Source organism: Eleutherodactylus coqui, chromosome 3 (genome assembly GCF_035609145.1).
Source record: "Eleutherodactylus coqui strain aEleCoq1 chromosome 3, aEleCoq1.hap1, whole genome shotgun sequence".
Lineage (NCBI taxonomy): Eukaryota > Metazoa > Chordata > Amphibia > Anura > Eleutherodactylidae > Eleutherodactylus > Eleutherodactylus coqui.
This window is the reverse complement of record NC_089839.1, coordinates 140,189,262-140,202,773: the sequence shown is the minus strand read 5'-3', so window position 1 is coordinate 140,202,773 and position 13,512 is coordinate 140,189,262. Positions and strand designations below refer to the sequence as shown.

Sequence of the window (13,512 nt, the reverse complement as noted above, 5' to 3'; positions counted from 1 at the left end):
GTATTGCTGCTTGATTTGTTGCGCATATTTTTGTGGATTTTTGCAGACTTCTGAAACAAATCCATCACAAACTCCGAAAATACCTTAATGGTAACATGTTATGTTGCACTTGACCTTCCAACCCCCAATATATTCCACATCAACAGTTTAATACAATATTGGCTGTGTCTAATGGGGTTCAAATTAAGACAACCAATGTACATAAAATCAGAAAATCCCCTCATTGGATCAGATTTTTTGTAAAGTGGCCTTTTTAAGAGGTTTAGCAATAATTGGAAATCAATAAAATTTTGAGCTTTCTTCATTAATGCATCTGATATAGCCTCCACCCCTCTGAGGTTTGGGCGTTCCTCTGGATCCAGACTGAACTGGATTGACTTGTCTTTTCCCAGTCTTATAGACTGTTACTAGATTGTTACTAAGGAAGGAAAGAACTTAAAGACTAAATCTGTGAGGAAAAAAAAAAAAAAATTCCTTCTTGTGTGAAAGAAGTACTTTGATTCTCCTACCCAAACTAATTACGATCTTTGATGCATCCATCACCAGAAGCGCACACATTCATTCCTTGGACTTGTTGGTACATAAGGGTCTGAAAGCGCTAACACAACCTAATTCCATTTTCTTAAAACAAAAATGTAAAGGGTTATATTTTTAGAACTGTGCTAAACCTTCCTTATATATTGTAATAAGTAAACAAAAAAAACAAAAACAACTGATGTTTTAATTAATGTTCCATAATGTTACATTCTGTGACAAATTCCCACTAGTGGCCATGTGTATCCTATATAGAAATATACCCTGAACATGTGTGACCTGCACTCCACATTGTACTTTTCATAACTATTCAGTTTCTACTCATGTAATTTCAATTTCTACCCATGTATTGTGTAGGATAACATAAGATGATTGATAGATATAAAACTATTTTTTTTTACAAATCTTCAAATGTGCATGAAAACATGTCTGTAGTATTCCCGCCTGACTCACAAGCTAGATTTCTCTAAATTGGATGCTCAGCATTTTATTTCCCCCTCTCCCCTTCTGCCTGCTGAAATGCTTACATGATATTGTACGTAACACTGTCTTGTAATGGATATTTTAATTTTCTCAAATTTTGTTTCCGAACTCGGTAATCGCACTAACCCCTCTCTATTTTGTAAACAGGGTGGATATACAGCCTACAGGTACACTCAACCAGCTACTGCTGCCACAGCAGCCACCGCCGCTGCCGCCGCTGCTGCAGCCTACAGCGATGGGTATGACATGGTTTATTTTTTGTTCCAACTGTTCTAAAAAAAAAACATTATTACTGACTATACTAGTATTCAGATATTGTCTATTAAGGATTGGTTAGAAAATATTCCGCACAACGTCTACCAAAACTTAGTAGAAGCGCTGCATCCGGTGTATATGGCCTTGAGAATGAGCCGGTTACACCAACTGCAATGCAAGCACCGTCCAGTGTCCCCTGCCGCAGAGTTATTCCACTCTGAGACTGTTATTACAGTTTATAGCTCGACTACAGACAGTGTGGTTCTGTTATTTTTATTTTTCTCAGGGTGGGGTGTCCACTACATATTATATTATTTATACAGTGTTTGCATTATTATTGGGATTGCCATCCTACATAAGCTACTGCAACACCAGTTCCAGAGATTGACTTTACAACAAGTACCTAGACATTAAAAAACAGCCTGAAGATGCTACAATAAAGGGTTGTTCGCCTCTTATAGTCTTTGCTGCTCTTGTAATATGTTCTCCACAGATTCCAGACCAAAGTAAATGAAACAACCGTAAATGAGGGGTTTCCTGCCGGGGGTCATGGTTCTGTCGTGTAGGTTAAGAGTGAAGCAGGCAATGCAATTAACGCGGCATTTGGCATACGTATGGACTTTACACCATACGTGTGCATTCTGGGATACATACAGGATCTAACATTAGATGATCATGAAAAACTAGCGGTAGCCAGACTATTGTATATAGCCAGAAAAACAATAGCCCAGCGCTGGTTGGACGAAGAACCACCCACGCTGGGAGAATTCAAAAATAAGGTCAACCAAATTTTACCGTGGGAAAGGAGTATTTACACTAAGCGTAAGACCAGTCAAAAATATCAGGACATATGGCTGAGATGGATACACGCCCAGAGCAGTAATGTTGGATCAAATACATAGGGAGTGGTGAGCCGTGTGGGGAGGCACCAGTAAACTGGGGATTTACTAAGACATAACAACGTATGTAATGGATATATATAAAGTTTATTGGGAAATGTAGAACAAATTACAGACTCGATATACAATAAAATAAAGTGGTAAGGAGTAATAGGGAAAAGTTAAGAAAGGAGGGATTGGAGAGAGAGAGACCGGGCAACGGGCAAAAGAAATATGACCCCCCCTCGAATGCAACAAAAAATCTAACCCTGAATCAATAAAAGAAAACAGCAAGAAGATAAGCAACACGAAGACCAAAGAAGAAAACAAATATACGTTACAAGAACTGTTATTATTGTTTACAACACAACACTGTGTTCATTCAGAGACAGTTTACCCAAAGAACAGAACGTTGAGAGAGAGATCTTAGGGGGGATGGGGGAGGGAGGGGGGTGAGGGGAAGGGGGTGGGTGAGAGGGGGAGGGGGAGGGAGGGAGGGGAAACCAAAGATTTGTTAAAAAAAATGTTTTAAAATATGCAAAAGGTGAAAAAGTTTAATAAAAAATACTTTAATTAAAAAAAGAGTGAAGCAGGCATCATGTTATGTAGCAGGAGGAGCTGAACAGATGGGATATGTAGTTTTATGGGGGAAGATTCAGTAGAACCTGTAATTTATTCATTTACAACAACAATCTGTATATGACTGTACATACAGGGGTAGCTGTCAGTCACTGATGGCTCCGCCCATTGGACCACTCAGCTCAGAATGTGCAAGGGTTTCAATGAATAAAAACTATACTATACTTTATACTAAATCTTTCCCCATTAAACTAGATCCATCTGCTCGTCTCTCTGCAGTTTGGAAAGCGCTCAAGCTGACAGATTAATTTTAAAACAGAACTGTGATCCCTTAATCCTTAGGATTGGTGGGAGTCCTAAAGGGTGGACCAACCACATCGTAAAGTGACGACCTATCCCAGTGATATGCCACGACTTTATAAGATGGGAAGAACCCTTTACCTTCTATGAGACAATGTTGTGGGCATGCTTTTTTCATATGAAATGGTCACATTTGTAGGGAAGTAGATGTGCTGAGCTTCCTCTAGCAACAATCCACATTTAGCATTGAAGTTGAAGAAACTCCGGCACCAGGCTTCAATTAAAGTTAAAAGGAGCTTTATTACAATCCAATTAAACAGAATTCGATACAGCAACCAGCGATATGGTCATGTATTTTGGCATGTAGCCCATATCTGGCAGGGCCAGTTCCAACAATCGTGGTATTCCCATGTTGACACAGCATTTTTCTGACGTGTGGAGGGTAGTGCAAGCTCATTAGGGGTGGCAATCACAGGAGGAAATTTTTTAAGAGAATCTTATTGGACCTTCTTCTTAAATAACAGACAGTCAAAAAGGTTAAATCAATGACTGCATTTGATTTACTTATATTGGATGGATTCATGGTTTTCATGCTGGTGTGAAGCGTTTTTCTATTAAAAACTCCTCCCATCACTTCAATAAAGTAGTGATCCTCCGTTTCGGCTTTCAAACGCATCGGAAGATCGGCAAGTGTTTCTCATTAGTTTGCAATGGGAAACCTTGCATAACACGCTGCAAGATGGGTTTTACTGTTCCATTGAAAGCATGGGCAATGTGTTCCGAGGAACGCAAAAACATAGGACGTGCATGGTTTACGTATATGACGAATAGGGTTCATATTGGCACAAGATTTATGCATCTCGCAACACACAAATCTCACACGAGTTTCTTGGCCGTGTGAAACAGGCCTAAGCCTACACACCAAATCCCTAAACTATTTGGCTGGTTGCTCTGTTGGATTCTGTTTTTGGATTAGAATAAAGCGCCTTTTTAACGTGGCTACGCCTGGTGCTGGACATTCTACAACATGAATGCTATTTAGTAGCGGAGTCCGCACAGGTATGTAGCGGGACACGGGGAGCTGCATATCTGCTTCTATACCAAAAGTTGGCAACTGTATTGTCATGTGTTAGCTTCCTTTAACTTTATATTAGAAGTTTTAAATGTTCATAGTAATCCTGCCCGCTGATGAAGAAATGACTGCTACTACTAAGCTAAGAAGTGACCGTATCTGCCTACCGGGAGTGGGTGGCCACTGTGAAATCTAATCCATTAATTTTCTCTACAACAAAATTAAAACAAGGAGTTACTTTCTGGCGGCAGATTGTCCTTAAATGGAATGTATCGCCTCTATTTTTTACTAATTAATACCAGATACTCAAATGCTTTTAAATCTGTTTTTATTTTATAAAGGCAGATTTGATTTTCATTCTGTACATGATTATGGCGTCAGCCATCCTGTCTGAGCTGCTAATAACAGGATTTAGAAAGATGGTGTACAGCAAGCAGCTTCATGTGCCATAGAGACCTGTAGACTGAAACGTCATTGACTTTGAGAGAGTTTTCTAGGCTTCCTCTCCAATCTCTGAAGAGGTCATTATGTGGGGAGATGCTGGATCCTGTTATCTCTCTCTCCAATATTATGATAGAGGTAATAACTAGAGATGAGCGAGCATACTCGATAAGGCAAACTACTCGAGTGAGTAGTGCCTTATTCGAGTACCTGCCCACTCGTCTCTAAAGATACCGGTAGCGGCGGGGGGCAGGGTGCGGCGGGGGAGGAAGGGAGGGGAGATCTCTCTCTCCCCCCACTCCCCCCTGCTCACCGCCGCAACTCACCTCTCACCCGCGCCGGCAGCCGAATTTTTAGAGACGAGCGGGCAGGTACTCGAATAATTCACTACTCGCTCGAGTAGTTTGCCTTATCGAGTATGCTCGCTCATCTCTAGTAATAACCATTAGACTTGTTATAAAAAAATAAAAATTACAAGATTTCAGGGTTTTCAAAAAATATACATAGTGATTAGAGCTGAGCGAGTATACTCGCTAAAGGCAATTGCTCGAGCGAGCCTTGCCTTTAGCGAGTACCTGCCCGCTCGAGACTGAAGGTTCGGGTGGCGGCGCGGGGGAGCGGTGAGTAGCGGCTGTCAGCAGGAGGGAGCGGCTGGGAGAGAGGGAGAGAAAGATCTCCCCTCCGTTCCTCCCCGCAGCTCCCTGCCCGCCGCCGGCACCCAAACCTTCAGTCTCGAGCGGGCAGGTACTCGCTAAAGGCAAGGCTCGCTCGAGCAATTGCCTTTAGCGAGTATACTCGCTCAGCTCTAATCACTATGTATATTTTTTTTTCTCTCCCAGCCGCTCCCTCCTGCTGACAGCCGCTACTCACCGCTCCCCCGCGCCGCCACCCGAACCTTCAGTCTCGAGTGGGCAGGTACTCGCTAAAGGCAATGCTTGCTCGAGCAACTGCCTTTAGCGAGTATACTCGCTCATCTCTAATAGTGATATGAAAATTTTTTGAAAATCACCAATAATTCATAAAATCATTTAACATAAAAACTTGATTTCAAGGAAGCCTATCATGCAAATATGCCCTGTAAGCCGCAGCTAACAGTAGGAAGATACTATGGCGACATGCAGCATCCTACCGATGTTTTCATTTACTGTGCGCACTATGTAAATAAGCTGCAATCTGTCCAATGGGCAGGCTTGCAGGTCGTTAATATTGGTCTTGGCTGTCTATTGCTCGGTCCTTCACAGTCCTCTCCTTGGTTAATGATTGATGGGCTCTACCTTGTAATGAGACACCATCGTCTAAATTTAACTGCAGTTTTTATTTTAAAACTCTGTACCCCCCCCCCCCCCAATATTTCTTTAATTGGACCTATTAAAAATAAGTAAAAAGTCTACATATAGCCCTACATCTTCACCAAATTTTCAGAGAAAGTCAGGAAGACTTGTTGGTGCCCACATTCCCTGTGTTCATCCTGGCATGCTGTGGTGCAGTCTTGGAACAGTATTAAAGCAGTGGACAGTGCAGTTTTAGTCTGGACATGGGATCTTGTGAAAACATTCTGAGACTGTCTGGAGTGGCATGACATGGCAAACTTAATATTAGTTTTGCTGCGCAGTGATTGCTTTTAAAAAAAAAGCCAGAATAGCTTTTTTTCCCCTCACTTGTATTTGGGCATCTCGTCTCTTAAAAAAATGAATGCAAAGTCGTATTTATTCCCAAATATTACCATTAAAATCTGCAGCTTGCTCTCCAAAAATTAAAGCAACCCTCCAGTCGTGGACAAAAAAGATGGCAATACTCCTTTTTATACCTGTGTATTAGTATGCATTGGTAGTCTGGGACTACATATACTGCTGATATGGGCAGCATCGGCCAATCAAAGCGGTGTATACCATCTTAGACTAATTCTCACTCTGTACTAGTATGCATCATCAGGTAGTCGGAGAAGCATTCGCACAGCCCAATAGACGGAATATTATAATTATGGTTTTCAGATTATAGCAACAGAAAGCAATCTTGTTTTAAATTAGCAAAGCATAAACTTTATAAATCTGGTATTGTCATTATCCTACTGCCCCATAGAATAAAGTCAGCTTGTCATTTTTGCAACTTTGTTAAAATGAAACACGTGCCCTGCAAAAAAATGAAAACCATGTCTATAGGCGCTCCTCCTCGGGCACTAATGATTGTGATGCCAAACTTTTTTCCAATTAAAATACTCTCTATTAATGGAAACACAAATATAAATTACAAAGCTATTCTTTTTTTTTTATCCCGGATTGGGGTGTCTCAGGCATACAGAGTCCAAATAAAGTAAACATTTATAAACCCCTACCAAAGCCCACCCCTACCAAATTAGGGTGGAGGTACAACAGACTTTTCAGCTCATAAGCAACATATTTGTCTCCTGCCAAGAAAAAATATATATATTACATTTGAAATGTATTTATTGTTGTACTGTTCCATGGGGGTCATCTATTTATTTGGATATAATGTTGTATGCTAGATAATATGTATTTTTTATGTTTTAATTTATATACAATTTTCATGACTAATAGTCAAGGGTTGATGAACTTTTGATGTGGTTGCCTATATATAGGCTGATTAGTCTCTGTTGGATCTAACCCCCCTCCCCTGTTTGGTAGGGGTGGCGTTTGCTTTTTGTGTTTTATAAATGTTTAGTTAATTTGTGCTCTGTATGCCTGAGACACCCCAATCCGGGTTAAAAAGAATAGCTTTGTAATTTATATTTGTGTCTCCATTAATAGAGTATACTTTCATTGGAAACAAGTCTGTGTACTTATAGATTATTTTTCACTTTGCTACAATACACTGCCTGGATTGAGCCCTAGGCTCTAGTGGACCTAGAAGGGCTTGCAACCCCGGATTGGGTTGTGCTGATGTGTGTTCCATCAGTTGTTTTTTGGATTTACTACACCAGATTTGTGCCCCTCTTGTCTTCCCTTCTCATTGTTTCTTCTTTCCCTAATGCTCCACATTTGTGGGTTTTTGTTAATTTCACCCCACTTTAAAAAATTGTCAAAGTTTTTTGGTACGTTGAAGAAAAAAATTCTGTCTCTGGAAGGCAGAGGAAAAAATGAAAGATGTGGAGTTGGTAAAGGAGCTAGATGGTTACACATACTGTACAAACTTTAGTTTATTTAGTTTATGTACATTTCCATGTTTTCTTACATTCATAAACTTTTTCTAAAATATCTAAAGTGGATGTCTGTCTTCATCACACAATGCTCTATAATGACAAAATTAAATTAGGTTTGTAGGAATGTATACAAATAAAAACTGCGGAGTCGTCTGATCTTCAGGATTTTTTGTAACGCTCTGGACCTCATTATTAAAAGCAGGCTTCATCTTGCTGCTCTTATTCCATTGGGAGGCTTTCCCTGTTCCTTAAGTCTACCCTGCAAGAAGGGGAATAAAGTGTGTAACCGCTCTCCCAGGCTTCCATTAGCCAGTGTAGATCAGCACACATGCTTAAAAAGGGAAAGATGGGTAATCTATGGCGTGCAATGCAAATCTGCTTTCTCAAAGATCCCCTGAACAGGCCCTTCTCCTTCCTTCTGCATTAATCCCAACAAAGATGACCATACTACCAAAGAATATTTAACCTCTTATTTAGAGACCCGTTATCGTAAACTTAGATCCCTTTTCACAATGAACTACAGAAAGCATCACAGGACTTAACGACTGAGATTTCAGCTATTGTAGCACATACTGACATAATAGAAAACAAACCTGATGACTTGAGTGAAGCACATTATGACCTTAGACTGAAGTTGATATCTTGAGATCTTCACAAGAAGCTAAGTACCTTTACTTTGTGGACCTAGATAATTGCTCATGAAGAAATAACCACAGGCTGAATTTTCGGAGGACTTCACCACCTACACAATGCAATGTTTAAACTTCTTACTTCCATCTCATAACCTGGATAAATGTATCATGCATTACATTCATCTAGCCCTGAGACCAAAATCCCCACCCAGAGAGAGACCAAGAGATGTCTTCATTATACACAGTGATGGTGAATACTTTGGTTTAAAAAATACAAAAGTTGCTACAATCCTAAAATATCAGGGAAACAAAAAAATTAGATCCATTTATGTTGTTAGCCATTTAGTCCTTCACGACCCTCAGCGACCCTAAGGTCTCCTGCCCACAGGCGACATTTCATTGCGTTATTCGCGGCTATAATCCACATGCGGATAACGCATAAAACGCTTTCCATAGGATAACTATGGAAAGCGCAGCCCAATGTACATGAGTGTAAATCCGCTGCAATTTTCCGCTAGCGTCATGCTGTGATTTTCCGTGATGAACCTATCATAATAATAGGTTCATCGCGGAAAATTGCGGTGACTTTAGTGTTCCACCGCAGCATGGCGTAGCAGCCGAAAGGCGAGCTCCCTCCATGTTTTTCGGTTTTGCACTGCTTCTTTCAGTTGTGTGATACCCATGCCAGTATCAGCCATCGTGTCCTTTGGTGGCCAGGTCGTCTTTTGCCACTGATCTGTCCATGCATTATAGATTTATTTAGTGACTCTGCTCGCATTACATGGCCAAAATCCGTAAGTCTGAGTCCGGCCATCTTGTCCTACAGTGATAAATCGTGTCTTGTACGATTCAGCCCTTCTCAGAACAAATATTACCACTATACAGTAATTAAATATTCTCTACATTCTGTTACTGAATAAAACCCACTATAGAAAGACCAATATTAGCAATATCACTATACAAAGCCCAAATACTGCCACACCATGACAACTACTACATAGTGACTAATTCTTTCATACTGTTACTGAGTAAGAAAACACTGTAGAAAGATTATTACACCATGCAATGTCCATATAGCAGTATAGACCAGCTCTACACGGTTTCTCTACAGATTGTATAACTTATTACCGTGCCGTTAGATCCAGTGATCATGGGTGACGTCCATTCTCTCTATTCTATCCAGCACAGAGCACCACGATGACTACTTCCAACTTTGACTTGTTTCTGCACATTTGTAATATCTATGGCTCCACAAAAACTCTTACCAGCCTACACAAACTCTTCATCCTGCTACTACCCCTAATTCTGTGTCTATTGCTGTCCTCCAATTACTGTACCAACTGTGTCGCACGATACCTCAAAATACTGTACCTCAGAATTAAGTGTCCTAGCTATAATTACCCCCAAATTGTCAGACATTCGTGTCCCACACAGTAATTGTGACGGTTAGTTCTCCAAAAAGTAGTAGTGCCACTTTCTACTCCTACACGATAATAATGCCCCTTTTGTACCACCACACACTGGTGTAACTATAGGGGATGCGGTTGCACCCAGGCCCAGGAGCCTTAGGGGGTCCATAAGGCCTCTCTTCTCTATATAGGGAGCCCAGTACTATGAATAAAGCATTATAGTTGGGGGGGCCCCATTACAGATTTTGCATTAGGGCCCAGGATCTTCAAGTTACGCCTCTGCATTAAGGGAAGTTGGCGGGGGCCCCAAAAGAAACTTTTGCAACCAAGCCCATGAGCCTTTCGCTATGCCCCTGCCATCAAATAGTAATACCTGCGGTAGTCCGCCTTAAAAGTAGTAATGCCCACTGTGTACCTTTTTTGAAGGTGGCAATTCCCCGTTTGGAGTGCCCCCTTATAAAATGCCCCACTTAAAAGCCCCTAAAGATTCTCCTTATATATGATTCCATTTGAGAACAGCCTTATATACTAAAAATGCCCAGTTAAGTGTCTAATATATTTACCAGTGGTAGAGCAGGGAGTTGTACGCGGGCACCCGAATCGCACAGAATACTTTCTCCTAATTCCTGACCAGCGGAGCGTCTCCTTGTTTCATGCTCTGTCACTGATGATTTAGTGATGTCCTCGTGTCGCAACAGATCTGTGCTGACTGGGCACACTGTTTCCAAAACTCCCATAGATGCAAATGGCAATTAAGAAAATGACATCGAGAAGCCTGCTTTGCTGTTTCCAATCTCTTGACCACCTCTTGAGAGAGTGCTCCTATCAGACCATAATTGTATATCCTGTGAATATGCCATAAAACGGAGATGGGGCCCTTTTATTGCGCTGAATACTTTCTGAATGCACACAGTGCATGTATATTTATGTATAGTTGTGTATATGATTGCTCAAAAATGTAACAGAATATTGTAAAGGGATTTAGAGATGAGTTTTATTTTAAAATAAGTGCTCCACATATCTAAAACTGTTAAAAGATCCTATGCTCTTGTGGCACGCCCGCAGATCAAGCATCGCAGCTCCGTTCTCCCCTGTGACGCTGTTCTTACAGCCTGCCGTCAGCCTCTGTATGTGATGTTACAGACTGCTGCAGCTAATCACATCTTAGGGTGGCTTCACACGAGCGTGTGAAGAATACGTGCACACAAAAACATGCGTCTAATATAACCAATGCATTCCCTATGGTGTGTTCACATGTCGGTGTTTTACAGACGTGCGCCTGTAAAGATAGGACATGCGTGCACCGTAGGGAATGCACGCAATGCTTTCAATGGAGCTGCAGCTGCTTCCGGCAGCTCCATTGAAGGCAATGGTCTGCCGGCACCCCTTAATTGTTTTTCAGGGAAGAGATTTAAATATAAGCCCTATATATATATATATATATAATTTACCTGTCTGCCGCTGCCGTGTCCCCCGCGGAGATGAAGAACACATCTGCCACATGCAGGAGATGTTTTCTTCATCCTCGCAGGGAATAAAGAATCCCCTGCTGCACCTGTTACAGATGTGACAAATGCAGCAAAGAAATTCTTCATCCCCGAGGGGAATAAAGAATTCCCTACCGCATCTGTCACAGATGATAGCTGCGGTAGAGGATCCAGCTTGCCAGCACCCCATAATTGTTTTTCAGGGGAGGGCTTTAAATATAAGCTCTTCCCTGAAAAACAAGACAAACTGGTGTAAACATTTTTTAAAAAAAACACTCACCTTCCTTCAGCTGCCGGTGCTCAGCCGTGTCCTCTCTGCATTGTCCCCAGCTTTGCAATGCAGTTCTTTGAGCAGGCGGGGAATTAAAATCCCCTCCTGCTGAAAGAGGTGCTTCTGATTGGCTGAGGCGCTCAGCCAATCACAGTCAGCTTTCGCTGAATCAATGACAGGCGAGAGCTGCCTGTGATTGGCTGAGCGCCTCAGCCAATCAGAAGCAGCTCTTTCAGCAGGCGAGGATTTTAATTCCCCACATGCTCAAACAACTGCATTGCAGAGAGGACGCGGCTGTGCCCCAGCAGCTGAAGGAATGTGAGTATGTGTTTTTTTTTTTTTCTGTTTTCTTTTTTTTTTTTTTTTTTTACACACTAGTTTGCCTTGTTTTTCAGAGAAGGGCTTATATTTAAAGCCCTTCCCTGAAAAACAATTATGGGGTGCCAGCAGACTATTGCCGTCACAGGAGCCGCCGGCAGCAGCCGCGGCTCTATTGAAGGCAATGCGCACCTGCATACACGTGTGTTTTTGCGCGTACAGGCGTGCACACATATGTATGCACAAACACACGCTCGTGTGAAGCCACCCTATGTGCTTGAATGCTGAAGTCTTATTGGCTGTATCAGTTTATACCAAGAACAGAGCTGCAGTGGGGGACAAGCGGAGAGCCAGAGGGCTGAGTATAGAATTTTTTATGATTTTTACACGTGGGGAGCACAAATTTAAAAAAATATATAACTTGAACAGTTCCTTTTTAAATGACGCATAGATCTTGTTGAGCAACGGAAATTATGTAACTTGTTGAGAATAAAACAATGTCAACTGTGGCTGCAAACCAAAGTTATTAACCAATTGAGAGTTGGATATCAAATCACCTAGGATTAATTTACATGAATTTCATTATGGCGACTCTTAATCTGACTCAGTAGTGTTTATGGCCCCCACAAGCCTGTAGACACTCCCGACAATTTCTGGACACATTGTTGATGGTGTCCTGAGGAGTTGCCTCACAGACTTGAATTGGGACATTAGTGAGCTCTTGGACAGTTTATAGCGCTACTTGGTGATGGTGCGCTAATACAGAATGTCCTAGAGATTCTCGTGAGGGCCAGTCAGTGTCATCAATGCTTTTGTCATTCAGGAACTGCTTACATGCTCTCACCACATGAGACCAGGCATTGTCCTGGACTATGAGAAGTCCACTGCACTTGTGTAGGATCTGTAAGGTCTCGGGAGGATTTTATTCCGGTGACTATCACGTGGAGGTTTCTGCAATCCTCCAAGAATATGCCTCGCCATACGATTACTGGCCCACTACCAATTTGCTCACGCTGGATGTTGATTCCGCCACATAATGTTCACCATGGTGTCTCCAGATTTTCACATCTGCTACATGTGCTCATGTATGGACCACAGACAGGATACAGAAGCCCAACACACAGCAGGACTATAAAATCCTGGGGACATTCACATGTTCCATGTCCAATGTTGTGTACCTGATCCCATGCAGTAAATGTCCTGTTGGTGCCATTTATGTTTGGGAGACAGGACAAAAACTAAAAGCCAGGATGAGATTGCATTGCCACACAATGAAAGAGAGAAAAACAGAATTACCTGTGGCAAAGCATTTTTCCAGTCATAGACACAACATATGAAAGTTATTCTACTTAAAGGGAATTTCAAATCCCTAGAATCCAGGAATACAAATTTATAACCAGCTTTGATACTATCAAAGACGAAATGAATCTCGGAGTGGGGTTTTTGCATCAGTGGAGAATATGAAAAATCTAGAATAGAGGTAACACACTGGCCTGTTGACCCTCTAACATAAATTTAGAGACCATAAAAATTTCACATCCCTTGTCACTGAACTAATTAAGTATTGACTGTTTTGCTCTTTCTGGTATTTATCAAAGTGCAAATTAATCACATCATGTCTGTGCCCTCATGTGATTTTATATGTATGTGTGTATGTAAAATATATACATATACGCGTCTTCAGATCTGTTCCATT

At 41.5% G+C, this 13,512-nt stretch overlaps 1 protein-coding gene across 9 annotated transcripts in view; it reads left to right on the top strand.

The window, feature by feature from the left end:
• The window catches only part of RBFOX2 (RNA binding fox-1 homolog 2), a 242,997-nt gene that overhangs the window by 171,265 nt on the left and 58,220 nt on the right, over positions 1–13,512 (top strand). For all 9 annotated transcript variants that reach the window (XM_066596171.1, XM_066596170.1, XM_066596164.1 and 6 more), the window contains one exon: positions 1,165–1,256. In XM_066596171.1, the coding sequence (XP_066452268.1) occupies positions 1,165–1,256 (92 nt within the window). Of the gene's footprint in view, positions 1–1,164; positions 1,257–13,512 lie in introns of those variants that run through there.